This window comes from Callorhinus ursinus, unplaced genomic scaffold (assembly GCF_003265705.2).
Source record: "Callorhinus ursinus isolate GAN/ISIS: 27379988/994484 unplaced genomic scaffold, GSC_fseal_2.0 scaffold77, whole genome shotgun sequence".
Taxonomy (NCBI): Eukaryota; Metazoa; Chordata; class Mammalia; order Carnivora; family Otariidae; genus Callorhinus; species Callorhinus ursinus.
In genome coordinates this window covers 4,455,291-4,474,149 of record NW_027397139.1, presented here as the reverse complement: position 1 = coordinate 4,474,149, position 18,859 = coordinate 4,455,291, and the positions used below count along the sequence as shown (strand labels likewise).

General features: G+C 64.5%; 1 protein-coding gene across 2 annotated transcripts in view; it reads right to left on the bottom strand.

Annotated features, from left to right (window-relative positions):
- Window positions 1-258: 258 nt before the first annotated feature.
- The window catches only part of SBNO2 (strawberry notch homolog 2), a 36,528-nt gene continuing 17,927 nt past the window's right edge, over window positions 259-18,859 (bottom strand). For both annotated transcript variants that reach the window (XM_025861120.2, XM_025861121.2), the window contains 28 exons: window positions 16,796-16,957; window positions 14,664-14,747; window positions 14,313-14,409; window positions 13,754-13,908; window positions 13,517-13,650; window positions 13,346-13,436; window positions 13,121-13,264; window positions 11,053-11,170; window positions 10,836-10,941; window positions 10,325-10,478; window positions 9,248-9,424; window positions 8,595-8,692; window positions 7,821-7,903; window positions 6,556-6,747; window positions 6,155-6,324; window positions 5,420-5,551; window positions 4,731-4,866; window positions 4,538-4,650; window positions 4,368-4,439; window positions 4,163-4,271; window positions 3,881-3,955; window positions 3,637-3,780; window positions 2,577-2,671; window positions 2,397-2,489; window positions 2,138-2,269; window positions 1,889-1,965; window positions 1,533-1,723; window positions 259-1,452 (listed from right to left, as the gene is read on the bottom strand). In XM_025861120.2, the coding sequence (XP_025716905.1) occupies window positions 971-1,452; window positions 1,533-1,723; window positions 1,889-1,965; window positions 2,138-2,269; window positions 2,397-2,489; window positions 2,577-2,671; window positions 3,637-3,780; window positions 3,881-3,955; window positions 4,163-4,271; window positions 4,368-4,439; window positions 4,538-4,650; window positions 4,731-4,866; window positions 5,420-5,551; window positions 6,155-6,324; window positions 6,556-6,747; window positions 7,821-7,903; window positions 8,595-8,692; window positions 9,248-9,424; window positions 10,325-10,478; window positions 10,836-10,941; window positions 11,053-11,170; window positions 13,121-13,264; window positions 13,346-13,436; window positions 13,517-13,650; window positions 13,754-13,908; window positions 14,313-14,409; window positions 14,664-14,747; window positions 16,796-16,957 (3,816 nt within the window). In that variant the 3' untranslated portion in view covers window positions 259-970. The remainder of the gene's footprint in view (window positions 1,453-1,532; window positions 1,724-1,888; window positions 1,966-2,137; window positions 2,270-2,396; window positions 2,490-2,576; window positions 2,672-3,636; window positions 3,781-3,880; window positions 3,956-4,162; window positions 4,272-4,367; window positions 4,440-4,537; window positions 4,651-4,730; window positions 4,867-5,419; window positions 5,552-6,154; window positions 6,325-6,555; window positions 6,748-7,820; window positions 7,904-8,594; window positions 8,693-9,247; window positions 9,425-10,324; window positions 10,479-10,835; window positions 10,942-11,052; window positions 11,171-13,120; window positions 13,265-13,345; window positions 13,437-13,516; window positions 13,651-13,753; window positions 13,909-14,312; window positions 14,410-14,663; window positions 14,748-16,795; window positions 16,958-18,859) is intronic.

The following is an 18,859-nucleotide window of genomic DNA, read 5'->3' as shown; positions in this document are numbered from 1 at the left end:
AGCAGACAGTGGCCCCTGGGGGACCTGCCTCCTCCAGCCTGGCCCTCGTCCTTAGCACAGGCCTTGGCCTCACATGGGTCTGGGAGAGGAGTGGGCTGGTCTCACCCACCCTGGCTGCCCTCCACAGGCGACAGCCACCTCATCCGCCCCTGACCGGGGTCGCTGCGGGCATCGGCTATGCTCCTGGAGGAGGCATGCCGCGGCCCCCCTCCCCTCCCCGCTGTCTCTGCAGGCTGGAAAAGCAGACAATCTGGGAAGTAGTGAAAAGGCACATATATTTTAAAAAAAGATCTCTTTACATATGTACACTTGAATTCATTATAAATACACATAGAAACCAGGGGGCCCGTCCACACCGCCAGCTCCACGGCAGATTCTGGGGCCTGGGAGAGGTGGCCGGGCAATAATTTAGGGAGCAAACAGAGTGGGAAAGAATTGCATATATTAATGGGGGGAGGGGTCTGTCCCATGGAGCCCCCCAGAGAAGGCAGGGCCCTGAGCACCTGGGGTTTCCTGAGTTTCCAGCTCTTGGGGCCACCCAGTTTTGTGGATTTCAGGGGTTCCGGTCAGACCAGGCCCTGTAAGGTGGGTGGGGTGAGGTGGGCTGGGGAGCCCCTGCCTAGGCCTGGGGGGGCAGGAGAGGACAGAGGCACAGGGAGGGTGGGCCCCCCATCCCCAGGCCCTGCCCAAGCCTAGACCCCGAGTCATCCTGAGTGGGACCTGCACTGCCTCGGAGAGCCCGGAAGGGCGGGCAGCATCTTGAGGGGTCTGCCCAGCCGCCGGCAGGGAAGGCACTGCAGAGGAGGCCTCCGGAACTGGAGGAGGGGCACCGCAGCCCCCCTCTCTGGTAGTCAGCGGGGAGCCTGGCCCCGCTACCACCCACGTGGGTAGGAGAGTCCCTGTGGACGTGGTGCGTATTGCAGATAACTAAGCTTCCTCTTGGACACCGGCTGCCGGTCGCTTGCCGGCCCTAGGAGTTTGGAAAGGGGGGGCCGAACTGGATGACGCTCTGCCGCTCAGGGCCCCCGCCCCCACTGGGCGCCCCTGCTGCCCCTGCGCCCGGCCCAGGGGGAACGGTGGGCGGCCCAGCGTTGAGGGAGCGCAGCATGTCCTCCAACACCTCCTTGAAGTTGATGTCGCGGCCCTGGTGCGCCAGGGCCGCGGGGTCCGCTGCAGTGTCCGGGGCGCCCAGCGGCAGGCCACTCGGGGCAGGCGCGGGGTCCGGGGGCGGGGGCGGGAAGGCAAAGGGCGAGGGCGGCGGGAAGGCCTGGGCCGGCGGGCTGTAAGTGAGGTCCAGGACCTCGCCGGGGCCGCAGGGCAGCGCGAGCGGGCGCAGGGCGGGCAGGGGCGCGGGGAAGACCTGGCACCGCGCGTTCTTGCGCTTGACGTCCGCATCCATGAGCTGCAGCTCCTGCAGCACACGGCGCACGCAGCCCTCGGGGATCTTGATGCCTGGGGGCCGGGACGGACGGTCAGGGGCCCCGCGGCGGTGCCCACCGCCCCCACCCCCGTCGGCGTGCCCGCGCGCTCACCGACTTGCTTCTTCTTGTCCTTGGTCTTGAGGCGCACGATCTGCAGGTAGCTGCTGCTGGTGACGTCGGCCATGACGGCGGCGATGCGGCCCCACACGCGCAGCAGGGCCCCGCACAGCATGTAGTGGTGGCGCAGCCGTAGGCCCTGCGCGCAGTCCTTGCCCTCCTGCACCAGCCGGCAGTGGCGGTTCCTGCGCCGCGCGCGGGGAGGCCAGGCTCAGACCGGAAGCGCCGCCGCGCCCCGCCGCGCTCCTCGCGGGAGTCCCGGACACGCCCCCTCCTGCGCCCCCCCCCGCCCCCCGCGTACAGCTGCTCTGTGGGGAGGGCACCCCGCCCGGTCCCACCCTGGCCCTCACCACGCAGTGTGGCTGCAGTGCGTCAGCGACAAGGCGTAGCTGTTTTCCCAGTGCTCCCTGGCCTCCTCCGCCGTCACCTGGGGACACGCAGCCACGTGACCACCTGCCCCCGCCGGCCGCCACGCCCCCCAGTGCTCGGCGCCCCCGGCTGCCAGGGGACCCGCACACGGAGGGCCCGCCAGGGGCACCCGGAGAGCAAGAGGCGCCCTGCGCCACGGCCGCACCCAGACCCCTCAGCCCCACGCGTACCCGGCGGAACTTCCGGCACAGGCTGTCGAAAGTCTCCAGCTGGCTCTGCCGACCCACGTTAGGCTTGTACACGGTGAAGTGCTTGCCGCGGTTCTGCTCGGCCAGGAGGCAGCTCAGCTTGTTGCCCCGAACCTGGGAAGGCATTCGCATGAGGCGGGGAGGTGGGGGCTGCTGCCCTCCTCCCCCTGCCCCTCCCCTGCCCGCTCCCCTCCGCCGGGGTCTTGCCCCTGGGGCCCCGGGCGGCCACGCAGCCGCCCACCTTTAAGGAGAGGTAGAAGCCATCGTTGGTGCCCGTCAGCTCCAGCGACCTGGCATAAGCCTCGTCCCACTTCAGGCCGCGGTCCACACTGATCTGCAAGAGCAGGAGGGCTTAGAGCAGCCGAGGGGCCCGGCGGTGGGGCCCGGCCTGCATGCGCTGGGCGGGCCTGTGTCTCCTCACCTTGTAGAAGACCACCTGCCCATCCTGTGGATGCCCGGGGGCCAGGAAAACCCGCTGGCTCTCCTCATAGATCTCGTCGATGCCTGGAGCCAGGTCTGTGGAGGACATGGGAAGGACATGCAGGGGTGAGACCCTCCCGCCTGCCCCCCGCCCCGCCCCCCGGGGCCTGGCTCGGTGGGTCTCAGCAGGCCCTGAGGCCCTGTGTGGCTCAGCAGGCTCCAGGCTCTGGGCTTTGGGGGCTGGCAATCCCAAGTTCTCGGGTACACCCGGAGATGCCCACCGGGGAGCACAGTGGAGGGTTCCCCCAGCAGAGAGGCCTGGACCCAACCCTACCCGGCATCCTGGATGGCAAGCGGCCCCTCCAGTGGTAGCCTGGGGTCCAACACCCCCTTCCCCCAGCACCTGCTGGATACTCACACTCGGTGTAACTACAGACAACATACAGTCTGCTCTGCATGGCTGTTGTGGGGTGGTTACGTGAGAGCCAGCAAACTCTACCCGCCACTGATTTTATGAATAAAGTTTTATTGGCACATGGCCCCAGCCATTCATTTTCCAATAGTGTGTGCTTTCACACAAGTTGAACACTCAAGAGACTGGGCCCCAAAGCTGAAAATACTGACTCTGGCCTCTCAGGAGAGTTTGAAGCCTCTGGGCCCCTGCTGTTCTTGGCGAGGACGTGGCTTGTGGGGCAATGAGAGCAAACGTGTCAGGCTTACCACCATCACACGAAGCATGCCAATACATGCCTCCCATCTAAATAACACTCTCCAGTCCTTGGGGGACACCCAAGAAGGGGGCCCTGTGGTCCCCCAGCACAGGACAGCACTCGGCTGCAGTAGCACCCCCTATCCCTGGAATATTCATGACACCCCAAGTCCTGTACCTCCAAGGCCCTCTGGGTGGTGTATGGAGCTGGGACTGCCCTGCACGGCCTCAGTCTCTCCATCTGGTAGGAGGGTGGCGCTGGGACAGGCGCAATACTACCAGGGCCACTCCCTGCTCTGCCTGGGGCGGGGGCGGGGGGTGGGGTAGATGCGGCCCCCACTGTGGCCCTCACCCAGGATGCCCATGTCGTATTTGCCCTCCTTCTTGTCCATCTCGATGAGGTGGTCAAAGGTGTCCGAGAAGTACTGGAACAGCGCGTTCTGCTTGTGCACCTCTAGCCCCAGAATGCGGTTCAGGAACTTGGTGATGGAGCAATCTGGTGGGCAGGTGGGGAGGGGGCTCAGGCTGTGTCAGGAGGGGGCCTTGCCTGGGAGGTGTGGGGGCCTTCCCGCTGGGGGGCTGCCTACAGGACTCACCCTTCTCCACATCCAGACAGCCAGACCTGGACTCGCGCCCACCAATGCCAACGGACAGCAGGCCCTGCTTCATGTCTGTGGAAGGGAGGGCCTCAAATGTGTGCTACTCGCCCACCTCCCTCCCCAGCCAGCCCGGGGTCCTCCTTGCCACGGAGGCCCCCTTGGTAAATGTGTGCGGGAGGAGTCTTTGGACACAAATCCAGTCTGCCAATTCCAGTGCTCCAAAGAGCTCAGGGCCAAGCTGCCCCACACCCCAGAGACCCTCACTTGCCCCCAGCTCACCCCGGAAGAAGGCGGCATCTCCTCCGGGGTAGCCCTGGGGCAGTGGCACCTTGTTCTCAGTCTGGCTCAGGATGGTGGTGAGGACACTGCTGAGGGCCCGGGCGCCGTACTGAGTGGAGGGGTGAGGGGGGTCAGGAGGGCCCGAGTCAGAGGCTGGCCTGGGCGTGGGACATGTCCCCTGCTGCCCCCGGCCCTCCCCAGGTACCTTGTTCTCAAAGTTGTACTTGCTCAGGTCACGGGACTCAGTAGCGCGGCGGTCCCCATGGGTCAGAGCCCCCTGCTCGGGGTGGGGGTGGGGAAGGCTGTCACGAGCTGCCCCTGCCCCTCCCGCTGTCCCGCCGCAGCCCTCCCTCTGGGAGTCGCCCACCCACTCACCAGGCTCTCCAGCCGTTTCGCAACAATGGAGGCAAACCTGCGCTCCCCAGCCAGCTCGGAGATGAGGAAGACGTATTCGGGGGCAGAGACCTGGTTGGACCTGTGGGTCCGGCCTAAAGGCAGAGAGGGCTCTCAGGGACCAGCGGCACAGGGCGGGGAGGCCCGGGGCAGGGCGGCCTGGGCTGGGGCTCACCAAACTGCTGGATGGCACGGTCAGCGCTCCAGGGCAGCTCGAGCGTCATATGGACCCGGCGCCGCTGGTTCTGGACGCGGCGGTCAGCTTGGAGGGAGATGCCGGAGCTGGAGGCCTCGGAGATGATCGCCACGAGCTGGGGGGATGCGGACGGGACAGTCTGTGCCCTGCAGACCTCGCCTGGACCACCGGGGCTCGTTCAGGGCAACCCACACAGAGGCTGACGTGTGTGCCCATGGGGGAGCCCATGTGGGCTGAGAATGGAGTCTGGGCCACTCCCGGCCGCCCCTGGACGGAGCAGAGCAGCCTGCCCTGCCCACTGCAGCTTTCCCAGGAGTTTCAAGTGGGGGTCTCAGAGAAGCCACCGGGCAGTGACGGCACGGGTGACAGTGCCTGAAGGCTGGGACGGCCAGGGCGACCTGTGGGGGCCCTGGTCAGGCGCACATGCACATGCACACCCACACATACCCACAGTCACCACCACACACGCACAGGTGGAGGCCACGATATACATGGACCCAGCAGGGGCTGCAGTACTCTGGTCCTGGGGCCAGCCCCTCAGGAACCCCGCACCTCCCGGGCCCCCCAGCGTCCTCACAGGCTCCCCCCGACACCGGGGGGACACCTGTTGACAGAGCCCATTCCCCGGGCCCCCCAGGCCCTCCAGGCCCCACCTCCATGGCCCCCACCTTCTCCCCACTCATGAAGCGCTCCTTCTCCCTGAGGTTCACATGGTCGATGGAGAGGCCTTGCTCTGCCCGAGACTCGAAGGCCACTGTCCCGTCGGGCCTGGACACCACGCGGCCCTTCCTGCCGGTCATCTGGGGTTGGGGGAGAGGGAATGGAAGCCAGCTGGAGAGGCCATGCAGGGACTGGTCCCTGCAGGCCTGTTTCCCTGCCTCCCCACCTGTGCCCCTGCGGCTCCTGAGTGTGTGTGTCAGGGGGGCTTCGGACCCTGGGCCAGGACACAGCCTCCGCCCTGGGCCCCGGGCCTCGGCTGCCCATGGGGCAGACAGCAGGATTTTCACTCCACCCTAAGTCTTCTATTGTAAAACGGCTGCCTGGGGCAAAAACAAACCTGGGTTGTCACCACAGGACATCCCAGGAAAGGGTCCAGTCGTGCAGCTGGAGAGGACAGGGAGGGGACACAGGGGGACAGGCCTGGGACCCAAGAGCGCCCCCAGAGGCCCAGGGGCACATGAGGGTGTGTGGGGAAGGTGGGTGCAGAGCTGGGCTGGGGAGCAGGGGGTTGGGTGTCCATGGCTGAGGGAGGACAATCGTCCGGCTTCGCAGGCTGGACAATGGATGCTGGACCCTGGGTCCTCCCCGCCCCAAGCCTACCGCACTGTGCAGGGTGGGGACTTGGGGTGGCCACCAGGGAGGCTCAGAGCCTGCATCTGGGTGGGGGCCCCCAAGGAGCTCACCTCGGCCACTCGCTCCGGACCCCCAAGCTGGTCGATGAGCTCATCCAGAGTGTTAACGGGCAGCTCCCGGCCCAGCACTCGCACCTTGGCCAGCAGGTCCTGCTTTAGCCGCTCAACACGCTCCAGGATGCCGGGGCCGTGTGGGTCCCGCTGCAGGGGGCACAGGGGCCCTGCAGGGCCAGAGGGTCAGGGGGCACCAGCCAGCCCACCTGCCCACAGCCCCGCTCGTAGCAGTGGACAAGGGGGTCCCTGGGGGGGTGGGGCACAGCTGGTGCACGGGAGGGGTAGGGGTCCGGAATGTTCTCCCTCACCCCAGACCGCTGGCGTGAACCCGCTCTGCCTCTGACCAGCAGCATGGCCCTGATGGCTCTCTGAGCCCGTCTCCCCCACGTGACCCTTACCGCGGTCATCGGCCGGCAGCCCGACAGCATCCAAGATGACCACATCGTCGTCTAGCACGGACTCGGGGGAGGAGTGGAAGTCACTATCCAGGCCGGCGTCTGACTCCGTGCTGCTGTCGTCACTGATGCGGATCACGCCTGCCGCCTCGCATGCCAGCCTGGGCGCCTTGACCCCGCGGCCCCGTGGCCGCCCTGCGCACAGACAACCAGGCTCACTGAGGCCCGGCCCGCTCCTCCCTGCCAAGGGGCCCAGCTCATGGTGACTCCCCACGTGGGGAAGGGGGCCATCCGGGGCCAGGCACCATGTGCTGGGACGCTAGCAGCCTGAGCGTCTGGTCTGTCCAGCTTTGGGCTGCCCTCCTGGGCCCTGCTGTGCACCAGGGCATGGTGGAAAAGGGCAGTTTTTAACATCCCCCTCCGATTTCCTAACACTTCAGTTTATTCTTGGCTGGTGCCTGGGAAGGCCACACGCCTGCCCTTGTTCACAAGGCTAGCCTGGGCGGGCTGGCCAGAGGATGTGTCCAGGTCCCAAGAGGATGGTGGTCCAAGTACCTTACGTGCCCTGCCACAGTCTAGGGTGCCCCAGAGGCTGGTCCTGGGAGGCGAGAGGGGGACTGTATCCCCCAGGTCCGGCTGTGTGGCCTCAGGTGAGTTGCTTGCCCTCCCTAAGCCTCACTTCCCATGATGAGCTGATGCTCAGCCTCTGCTGGAAGGAGGATAACCTCCCCATCCTGCGACGCTCTTCACGAGCCCCACCGTGTCCCACGCAGCCGGCATGGTTTAGCCGCAGGGCTGGCTTCCACCGAGGAAGCACGAGGCTGTGTACTAGAATCTTAAGCTCCCCCGACCCTGTCCCCATCTGGGGGTGATGCTGGAGGCCACGGGGTGTTGCTGCCTGAGGACGAGCGAAGCACACCAGCTTGCAGCACTGGCTTCTTGCCTCTTGGCTAACTTGGCCCTGCAGGGATCTGTGTCTCCTAGACACGCAGTGCAGCCTAGAGGCTGCTGCCCGCCCGGGTCTCTCTCTCGGGAAGCTGCGCTGAGCTGCCTCTGTGCCTGTCCTCCCCTGGACAGATGGGCTGGGTGTCACGAGTCAGGCCTGCAGGGAGACAGAAGCCCCCAGCCCGGCAGGCTGCGCAGCAAGCAGCAGAGAGGGGTGGCTGCTCAGACAGGAGCCAGGCCGGAGAGAAACCTGGCAGGGCCATAAGCCAGGCTGTGCATGGGGCAGGGGTCAGAGGCCGGCGGGGGGGGGCGGGGGGGCTTACGTTTTCTCTTACTGCCTGCTCCTCTCTCGCGCTTTCTTTTGGTTGAAGGAAAGTGCTTCTGAATTAGTGACAGAAAGACACCCCTGAAAGCAAAAAGCAGAATTTATTCCCACCGCAAGGAGGGTCATGCTATCCAGCGGGAGACGCGGAGTAGCGTCGGCCCATGTTGGGGCTAGCTCTGCGGGGGGCACCCAGTGCCCGGGGTCCAGAGAGGGCAGGCAGGGGCAGGGAGGCAGCTGTGCGGACTGTGGAGGAGGGGGATATGGGGGCGAAGGGTCCGAGGCTGCAGGGGCACAGTTTTACTGGGAAGGCCTGAGTGTGGGGCAGGGGCCGGGGTGAGGCTCCCTCCTTCCAGCCATCAAGGGGCTCTGCCTGCACAGGCTCACCACCTCTGAGGGGTGCTGGGCCCAGGAGGCCTTCCCAGACCCAGGAAGGGAGGCCTGCTGCTTCGGGGACCCCAACATCTGTGCAGTCCCTGAAACAGCGCCACACCCACTGTGGGGGGTGGGCACCTGGAAGCCTCGTGCTGAAATCCCGGGTCCCTCTGCCAGCACCCTCTGAGCCCTGGGGTCCACCCGTGGCTAATCTTCCTGGTTTTAAAACTGGAGCGTGGCCCATAGTCTCTGCGGGCTGGGGCTGGTGTCTGAGCAGATGCACACCTAGGTTCCCACGGCTGGGGTCACAAGACACGGGCTGTCACGTGGGGGGAGTGTGGGGGGGGCTGTCCCAGGAGTGGCTGCACCACCCACCCTGGGGGCTGTGAGCATCACTCACTCAGCAGCGGAGACAAAGCAGTCGAGCTGCCCATCCTTCTCGTCCAGCACCTCCCGGGTCCGAGCCTCGCCTGTGGACTGCAGCCCGATGACCACACACTTGGGGGGGGATGGGGGAGCACAGGTGAGCTGCGCTCTGGGACCCCCACCAGCCATCTCTGGAGCGTGGCCCCAGAGGGGCCTATAGGGAAACCCCAGGCTCCCAAGCCCAGCCCCTGGTAGTCAGAAACCCAGAGTTGGCCTCAGTTTCTCTCTTTCCACCCCTTCTGTCCTGCGGGCCACCAGGCCCCCAGCACACCCAGATCCACCCTAGAACTCCATACAGCAGCGGACAGCCGCCCTCAGCCCTCCTGGACCCTCTCCCTTATTCTCTGCCCTGGCTCCTGCCCAGTTCTTTCTGGGGACTCGCCAGGCCGGTCTGGACATGAAGAACCAGGGGCAAGGCCATGCCTGTCACCTGCTTCAGGGGAGCTGGGTCAGGCAGGACCAGAACCTTCTGGGCCTCGGCATCACCGGTGCCACACCCTGTCCTCATAGGCTCAGGCAGACACACGAGGGTGCAGGGGTCCTGGCGTAACCGCAAAGCTCTCGAACGGACCGGGGCAGAGCGTCCAGGCAGCCCTGCAGGTCCAGCCACTGCGTCTCCCAGCTCACCTTGTCCTGGGCCAGCTCCTCTCGGGCCAGCTCCACCAGCCGGTGCACTTTGGCAGCAACGCAGAGATACTTGAAGAAACGCTGGTGAGCTGACCAGAACTGACCCCACAGGGACTTGCGAGACTCGAGGCCAATCCAGTCGGCTGCCTGCTGGAACACGCCCAGGGCCTCGGCCCACTGCAACGACATGCCCGGCTGAGCCTGCTGCTGCCCACGGCCACCCAACTCCCACCCCAGACCGCCAGCCCCCACCGGCTGAAATCCATGGCCAGGGGTGCAGGGATCGGAAGCTGAGCAACACAGAGGCACTGCTGATACCTGACAGTAAGTGTTAACAAGCCGAAATGTGTGATGCTGGCAAGGCCACGGTGAAGGTGGCATGCTCACGCAGCACAGGGGAGTGGACGCTGCTTTCAGAAAGGGGTGCGGACATCCGCAGTGACCGCCATCTGCCAGCAGCCCCTGGGCCCTTGATACTGCAGACCACGGCGGCTCACCTGGGGTACCCCTGCCCCAGGGGCCCAGGGCCGTGTCTGGGGACAACTGTAGCATTCACAACGGGGGTGCTCCCGGCATCAAGGGGGTAGGACCAGCACAGAGAACAACCCCGCGGCGTGCGGAGATGGCCCTCCTTCGGTTTGAACTAAGAAAACCATCTACAGCACTGTCAGGGCTGATGCTCAGGGCCTGTCCCAGGTAGGGGACCTGACGGCGAGAACAAGGGAGCCCATGCACACGCAGGAATAGCAAAGGTGAGGCCAAGCCACAGGCACAGAGACGTGGACGCCGAAACCTGCCCCAAGCTCTGGGAACAATGAGCTCCTAACATGGTGGGAAGGCTTGCTGGGGGCCTGGTTACACGCCAACGTTATTCCGCCACAGAGGAGCTCCCCACACGATCACGACGCTGGTCTCCAACCAGAGACCAGACGGGCGGGCCAGCTGCCTCCTCCTTTCTGTGACCCGACAAATGCCCGTGGCGCCGAGAACAGATGCTGAAGGTGAGGAGCGCGTAATTCCGATGGGAAACGCACGCGTGCGTCCATGCAGTCACGGCCCGCCGGCCGCCCAGCTTACCAGCAGGGCCGCACGGTTGTAGACACGCTCGAAGGCTGGGGCCAGTGGGATCTCCTCGATGCGGAAGGTGACGCCGGAGAAGCTGAGCTGGCGAGCGATGTACATGCCGCTGACCTTCATGTCCATGGCCACGATCTCCATGGCGCCCACACCCCTGTGGACAAGGACAGGGCCACCCGGTCACGTGCTGTGTCCCACTCAGCAACAGAGTGACTTGAGGAGGGGCCGAAAGCAGGAGCTGAGGGTGAGGAAGGGCCAAGTGCAGAGGGAGTGGAGGGAGCATGTGCAAAGGCCCCATGCTCTGATCGCCTGAGGAGGGGGCGGGGCGCAGGAAAAGCGGGGAGGGGCTCCTTCCCCTAGAGTGATGGGAAGCACTAGGCAAAGAAAGATGAGATCCCTCTGGTTGCTGGACGAACGTGGGCCAGGTTGTGGAGCCGGGCCCCAGTGTGTGAGGAGCAGTGCCCTCTGTGGGTCCCTTGCCAGCGCGTCTTGGGCAGGGAAGGGCACCCACCTCTTCTCAATGGCGTGCAGAAACTCCTCGAAGGTTCGGAAGGGTGTACCATCGCCCCAGATGCCCAGGCGGCTCATGTAGATCATGTTCCGGGGCTCAGAGGCACCTGGGGTGGGGAGCTGCTGTCAGCGCCTCTAACCCAGCAAGGCCAGGGCCTGGGACACAGCCCCAGAAGTGACTCAACGGCCACATGCAGAGCCCGCCCCCACGTTCCCACCTGTGGCACTGGCATAGACCACCCTGGCCAGGGGCAGCTTGTTCTGCAGATCCAGGACGGCCTTGCCCATCTTCGTGGAGCTAGCGTTCTTTGCTTTGTGGCACTCATCAAACACGATCTCGTGCAGGCAGGGGTTAAGGACTGTCCCGGAAGGCAGGCAGCCCCACAGGCCCTGGCCCGATACCCCAGGGGGAACTCAGCTTGGTGCCCGGTGGCCATCAGAGCAAGTGGGAAACAGCCTGTGGCCCCCGCCCCCCACTGCTGACGGACACCTGATGGGCGACGGCTTGGGGAAGGCATTAAGAACTGCACACCAGTGAGCACAGAGAAACGGGGTCTCTGAGTGAGAGGCGCTGGGTTCTCTGTGTCACCTCCCGCACATACTGAGGATCCTGAGCAAACAGACTACCGCATGGACAGAGAAGTGGGGGGAAGCGGGGTGCAGGCAAGTGTATGGATCATGAACCTTTTTGAACAGCCAGGGGCGTGGCTACACACACGTGTGCTCACATGCAGATGGTACAGGTAGGTTCACGGGGGGATCTGTGAGCACAAGACTAAGAAGCAGGAATATAGAGGCAAGCACACAGCCCTCCGGCAGAGCGCTGCCGTGGGGGTGTTCTGCAAGCTGTCATTTGCCCCAGGCCGTGCCAGTGGCCTCTGGTCCCTTCTCTGGCATGTGGGAGCTGCTCTGGAAGACAGCAGGATCTGGCCACAGGACACCTGGGAACTTGCCCATGTGAACTGAAAGGACACAGAGAGCCAACGTCCCTCTTCTGATCTGTGACTGGACCAGGAGCGAGAGGGACTTTGGGGGAGTGCCGGGTGGCCTGGGGGCCAGTCACCCCAGTTCTGGGAATGGGCCCAAGGAAAGTGAGAAGGGGTGATGGGGCATACAGGCCGGGCTGGATCACTCAGGGCTGTTTAGAGCAGGGAGGCTGGAAACCACCGGCATGTCCCTGAGACGGGGCAGGCTGGCATGACATGCAGTGATGAGCAAACATTCCCGGCCTCTGGCAGGGTGGAGAAAAGTGACGTGCCAAGGTACACAGGGGACAACCTCTGGGGACAGTACACAGGAAGATGTCCCCAGAACCCTTCAGTGAGGGCCAGGCCCTGCCCCAGAGCACCACCAGCAGTGCAGAGACAGCCATGCACACCAAGGGGTAGGGTCCCCTGCTGTCTGAAGCCCGGAGGACCCTCGATGAACACCAGTGCAGAAAACCCCAGGAAACGCTGTGGACCCCCACCTGATGCCTCACTGGGGCAGACTGATGGAGTCTGCTTGCAGGGTGCTGCTGAGCCTGACATGTGTGATAAACACGCAGTTAACACACGACCCACATTGGACTGTCCTGCTTGTGCTCGGACCTTCTCTAAGCCGCCAGGGAAACTAGAAACCCCTCCAATCCTGGGACTTTCTGTCGGGAAGGGCCTGGAGCCCATACAGATTCCAATACGGACCAACCGGTCAGTAGAGCCCCCCCCAGCCCCAGCAGCGCCAGCAGCCCGGCCTTTGGCCCAGCTGTCCCCTAGCTGCCCCAGCCTGGCCTGCCCACCCCCAATGAGCCCCGACAAGTGGAGGGGGAGCAGGGGAGGGAGAGGAAGGGTTGGAGGCGCTCTTTGCCCCAATCCTACAGCCACAGGCACCTTCCCACCCTTGGGGCCCCTCCCCACGCTGTCACAACAAATACCGCCCCCACGCCTGTGGCCAGGGGTCCAGCTTGCTGGAGCCAGGAAGCCGAGCCCGACCGCAAGAGGACAACAGCGGTCAGTGAGGGCGAGCCTCCTGCCGGGAATTCCTCCAGCTTCCGGGCTGAGGTCCCGGGATATTCCAGGACTGGGCCCCTCCTTTCGACCCCACTCCCCCTTCCAGACCCCACCTTCTCGCTTTCCCGCCCTCCTGTCGGCCCCGCCCCCCTCCTTTAGAACGCCCCTCCAGCCCCCACCCCTCCTCCCTCTCCTCGCTCCCTTCGCCCCCGCCCCGGGCCCCTCCTCCGGCCCCGCCCCCTCCAGCCCCCGCCCCTCCGGCCCCGCCCCCTCCGGCCCCCCAGCGGAGCCAGGATACGACTCCGTCGAAGGCCTCCCCGCACCACTCCAAGATCTGGCGGATGCGCGTGCGGTGCTGCCCGCCGGCCTGGCTCTCCCCGATCAGGGCGGAGTAGGTTGCGAAGAGGACGCCCTCTGAGGTAGTGTTGTCACCGTACTTGATCTGGAGGAGAGGGTCGGGTGTGGGGGCGCGGCCCGGCCGGTGCTCCGGGACCCCACCCGAGGAGGGGGCGACCCCACCCACCTTGCTCAGCGCGTGCACCGCGATGCCCGGGGCGTCGATGTCCCGCAAGTCGCGCTCTGCGTCATACTTGAGATCGTTGGAGACGCTGAACCTGGGGGTGCGGGCTGGTGGGTGCCACGGCGCCCCCTCCCCTCCTTGCCCGCCGGCGTGGGGTGGGGAGAGCACACTCACCACAGGGACTTCTTCCGGCCCCGCAGGTAATTCTCCAGGATGATGCCGGCCACCGTGCGCCCCTTGCCCACGCCGGCGCCATCGCCAATGAGGAAGCCGGCCCGCTGCCCACTGGGGAGCAGGACCTCGTGTTGCTGTGGCCAAGGGAGGGTGGTCAGGACCTGGCAGGCTGCCCCTCCCCGGGGCCTTGGGGGCACCCCACGCAGGATGTGGGCTGGATGGGAGACCCCAGGTCACCTGGCAGGCATAGGTGATGGCCTCTAGCTGCAGGGCGGACAGGGCCCCACTGTCGGAAGCAGGCAGGGCAAGGGTGTAGGTGATGTCTGGCGGTGGGACACTGGACAGCGTGCTGGTCTCCACCACGCGGTCCGGATGCTGCTTCCCGATCTTAGCTGGAGAGGCATGGCCAGGGGCACGTCAGGGGTGTGGCCAGGGTCTCAGGGTGGGCTGCGAGGGTCTAGGATGGGCTGGGAAAAGCTCCCAGAAGGCAGAGGGGCAGAGCAGGGTCCAGGGTAGGGGCCCCTCAGTGCTTTGCACAAAGGAATGAGGGGCAGATCCATAAAATCCTGCTCAGGGAAGAAGGTGGGCTTACTTTTCATGGTACTCCCTGGCTCTGTGGCAAGTGGGGATTACAGAACTGCCCCCAAGGCCAGCCCACAGCTCCCAAGCCAGCTTTGCCGCTCCAGAATCTGGGACCCAGCCTGCAACCCCCACCCCTGCCCCTGCTATGGCTGGAGCCCGCTGGGGTTATGCAGGCCTGGCAGCGGCTTGTTAGGGGCTCGGGCAGTGCACTCACATTTGGACGGCACGTAGTCGGCGTAGGTCTCTGTGTGGCCCAGCTCCTCCCCCTCATCCTCCTCTGCCTCATCTTCCTCCTCAGGCTGACTCTGAGACTGAAGGTCAGTGCCGGAGGTGTAGTCAGGGCTGGATGGCCCTGTCCTGCCCCACACGGCCAGCCTTCCCCCAAGGGGCAGCCGGCCCGGTGAACAGGAGTGGGGAGTGGCCCACCTGACCCCCAATGCGGTGCCTCCCCAGGGCCTGCTTCCCCATCTATAAAACGGGCAGACCCTGCTTCTATAAACAGGTGCCTCTGAGTGTCCCAGTCCCTACAAGAGGCAGGCAGGACTGAGGAGGGGGCCCAGCTTACCTGGTAGCTGACAAGAAGTGGGGTGCTGGAAAGGGAGGACACAGGGTCCTCAAGGCCTGTCCATGGCCCACTGGGCAGGAGCAGCTAGAGAGGAGAGTGGACATGAGCCTGCAGGCAAGATGTGGGGAGGAAGCGCCCCTGTGGGCCTCCCTAGCCTGGCCTCCAATGGGGTTCTCACACTATCCTCATGCCCCCCAGCCCACGGCCAGCTGCCTGCCTCCTTCCTGCTGCCTGGCGCCTGGCTCTTTTGAGCAACAAGCTGCAACCCCCATCACGCAGATAAATGTAGTAAGGACATGTCCCGGATCACAGTCATGCCCTGGGGAGATTGATCACCTGCGTCTGGTCCCAGGGGACCAAGAACCTGGGGGACAAAGCCGATGCCTGGGGGGTGTCCATTGGCCATGGGGGCATGAGGCCCACCTGGCGTCAGAACTCATGTGGCATCCAGAGTCCACAGATGGTCCAGGACAGGAGACCCAAACCCTCGAGGACCATGTCACACCTGGCCCTCCACCTACCCTCCCTCAGGGGGTGATCACACTGAGACCGGGTGGGGTGACTGCTCTGCCCCCGGACACACAGGAAGGACACACAGGGACCCGACCAGATGTGTACAATTCCAATTAAAACAAAATAAAAATCTTAAAATAAAGATCACAAAAGTAGTGTGGCCACCCTAAAAACCACGAATGTGAAAAACAAAATAGAAATGAAGAAATCCCTTGTAGACCCCGTCTCCTCTCGGACCCCACCATCCCAAGGCCTGTGACTGTGAGCGCCAGGTGCCCATCCCTGAGCACACACGGAGCTCGGGTGCCCTCTACTGTCATGGGGGATAACAAGGGTCCCCAAGGCACCCACTTGATTTTTATGACTCCCGCTGTTTTCAAAGGTTAAGAACATGCCAAAGTTTTTTTTTGAAAAGGGAAATGAGATGACAGTGAGATACCAGAAACCCATACTCAAGTCCCTGTCTTCTTTTCTTTTAATTAACAAAAACAGACAGCCTCGGGCCTGGGTTCCTGGAAGGCTGAGTCAGGGCTCCTGGTGGGCTGGCGAGCAGCAGGCTGTGGGCGTTGGGTTTCGGCCGCCCTCCTGCTGTCCACTTCATGCGGCCTCTGCCTCACATTCTCCACCAAGGAGCCAGGGGCTGGTCAGAGGCCCTTCAGCCCAGACACAGGAAGGGGGCCTGCGCTGCCCACCATGGCTATAAAAGACAGGGGCCGCACCAGGCTGCCCTGGGCACTTCCTGTCCTTCTGCCAGCCCCATGCCGGGCCCCAGGCCTTCCAGACCCGTCTATTCTACCCCGCCTCAGAGGGGCCAAAAGGTGCCGAGGAACCGCAAGGTAGCTGGGCAGGCATCGTGTCCACTAGCGTGTGCCACCAAGCAGGACTCCGTGGGTCCACCCAGCTCTGGATGGAAGAGGCTGCTTTCCCTTAGACGCATATCTCCAATGCCGCCTTTCAGATCCTTGAACCAGGATTCTGGCTCTCAAAAGCTAGGGGCTTCTCTTCTGGCAGAGAGCCCTGGATGGGGCCTGGGTGGGGCAGGGGCTCCCCAAGCCTGGCATTGGGCCCCCTCTCCCTCACCAATGTGCCTGCTGCCCGGTCCTGGGAATGAGCTAGAGTCTGGGCCTGGCACACCTGGGGACCCCTCCCATCTGGCCTCATGTCACCCACACTCCCCCATCAGGGTCCTGCACAAGGAGCTTCACAGATGCCAGTGCAGCACTCTGGGCTCCCGGGCTCCCACCTACTCAAAGCCAGGAGCACCCCACCCCCTCCCCCCGGCAATGCCTTCAGACATTGCCCAGGATCACCAGAGTGAGAACCAGTGCTGGAAGCTGCTTTTTGCTCGTCTCCTGGTGAAGCCCGTATGCCCAGCAGAGCAGGGCACGGAGACTGAGCCACCAAGCCTGTGAGGGCAGTGCCTGGTTGTGACAGGGCCTTTGGCAGGAGTGGTGAGGAGCTCAGTACCGGAGCTTTCCTCCCCCACCCCCGCCCTGCATGTTCTGGGCCGAGCAGAGAACAGGAGGACCCCTGACCGACGAGCTCACTGGTGTCTCTGAACAGCCTGGGGCTGGGGCCCTGGGACAGCTGCCCAAGCAGAAGCCTCAGGGTGAGCTGACCTTGTCGTGGGCAGAGGGGCCGGTGCTCACATCCCAGATGGTGGGCACCTGGCTGAGGCTGTCGGCCGGCAGGAAGTCAGGTGTGTCCGCGATGTCTGAGAGGGAGTCCACAGACGAGGAGAAGATGGAGGTGTTGGAGAGGTCGTCGAGGTACACAGAATCCTGGAAGACAGGCAGGATGAGAGGCAGCCGGTGTGTCTGGGGGGCCTAGGCACACGATGGACACTCCTGCCACCAGCAGGAGAGGTGCCCATACCCACACGCGCGGCCCCGGGGACAGACCCCGAGCCCACGATGCTCAGGGAGGGAGCCAGACACGGAAGGCCACATGGGGTGTGAGCCCACGTGGGTGACACGTCCGGAACGGGCTCATCCACGGACGGGAAGGGGGCTCGGGGGTCCGGGAGGGCTGGGGAGTGACGGCTGATGGGGACGGGGCTGCCTTTGGGGAGACAGAATGTTCGGGAATTACGTGACACTGGGACATGTGACCCCAGTGCACGGATGTCAGGACATGAAGAGCCCCACACCTGCAAGGGGGGGAGTGTGCTGTGTAGGTTACACACAGTTTAGAAACGTAAATTTAAAAAATTTAAATGCCAGGGATGGTCCCATGCTGCCCTCCCCCCACCCCTGGGTCACAGACACTGAGCACCTGTGTGTACCCGGCTTGCACCGGACACCGGGGACACTCGTAGACCAGCCCTGAGGGCTCCTGGACCAGCAGGGAGTGTGCCCCCAGCCCAAGACCCCCACATACTGCCAGGCTGGGTGGTGGTGTCCATGCCACCGACCACCAGGAGAGGGCAGTAGGTGTCCACTTTACAGACAGGGACCCTGAGTGCCTGAAGCTGGAGAGGGGGCAGCCCCTTCGAATTCCCTGAGCCCCTGCAGGCCCAGATCAGGGGGTGAGGGGCACAGCCCTCAGCCAACTCCTCATGGGGAGGGAGCCCCCACAGACCCTCCCAGATGAGGCCCTTCCAGGCCAGCCTCCACAGCAGAGGGCCTGGAGCCTGCCCTGATGCACCTGGCTCAGGCCCCAAGACCACAGGTAAGCTGGCTTCTGGGGGTGAGGGTGGCATCCCTGCAGCCCCCAGCCCACTAAGAACAGGCCCCCGGCCTTAGCCAGTGCTGGGGCTGCCCCACTCCACCTGTGCGGGCTCCCCTCCCATTAATCGTGTTGGAATCAGATCCCTATTCCTTGGTGGTGGTGATAGTGGTGGGGGTCCCCAGGTGATACCACCCAGCTTCCTGAGGGTCTGCTAGGACACCAGAGCGCACACAGTCCCAGGATGAGGCAGGTTCGGGCCTGTTGTGCAGTGCCCCTCGGAAGGTGTGGGCAGGGATGGGGCCAGGCTTCCCTGAGGGTGACTGGATGCAGGAGTCTCTCTACTGGATGGGGTTGGTCCCACAGCCAGGCTAGGGCTCAGGGTCTGTGCAGGAAAGACCACCCTTGGCCAAATCAGCTGGTGTGAGGCTGGGTGCCTGGACTGGATTCTTCCTGCCACCCAGAGGTACCCCGGTGGCTGATGGCATACGGGAAGCCATAGGGGCACCACTCACTCCTGGCCCCAGGCCGCGCCCAGCCTGGACCCATGGGAGCAGACCCTGGCAGGATCTGACAGCCTGGGCAAGTCTGGGCGAGGAGGCAGATTCTGGCTGGCAGGACCAGCTCAGGCAGGCAGTGGCCTGGGGAGGTTTATAAAAGTCCACAGCACGGGGACAGAGGCAGGAGGGAAACACCAACCCCAGGGTGGGGAAAGGTGCACCTCGACACTCCTTGGGATGCCCAGCACCCTCGTGTAAGAGCCCAGCAGTTCCACAGGTCAGAGCAGCGATCTACGGGATGGGGGAGGCGCTCAGGGGGCAGAGGGGGCCCGTGATGGGACGAACGCAGCCTCTGGCCCTGCTGACCATGAGGCCCGCTCACCATTCCGGGGCAGCTGGGGTCAGAGGTGGGAAGGCTGGGTCATGGAAGCTGGCCACTCGGTCCCTGTGAGGCAACATGGAGCATGGACCCCTGCGGGCTGCCTGGGGTGGGGTCTGGGTACGGGTGGCCGGCTG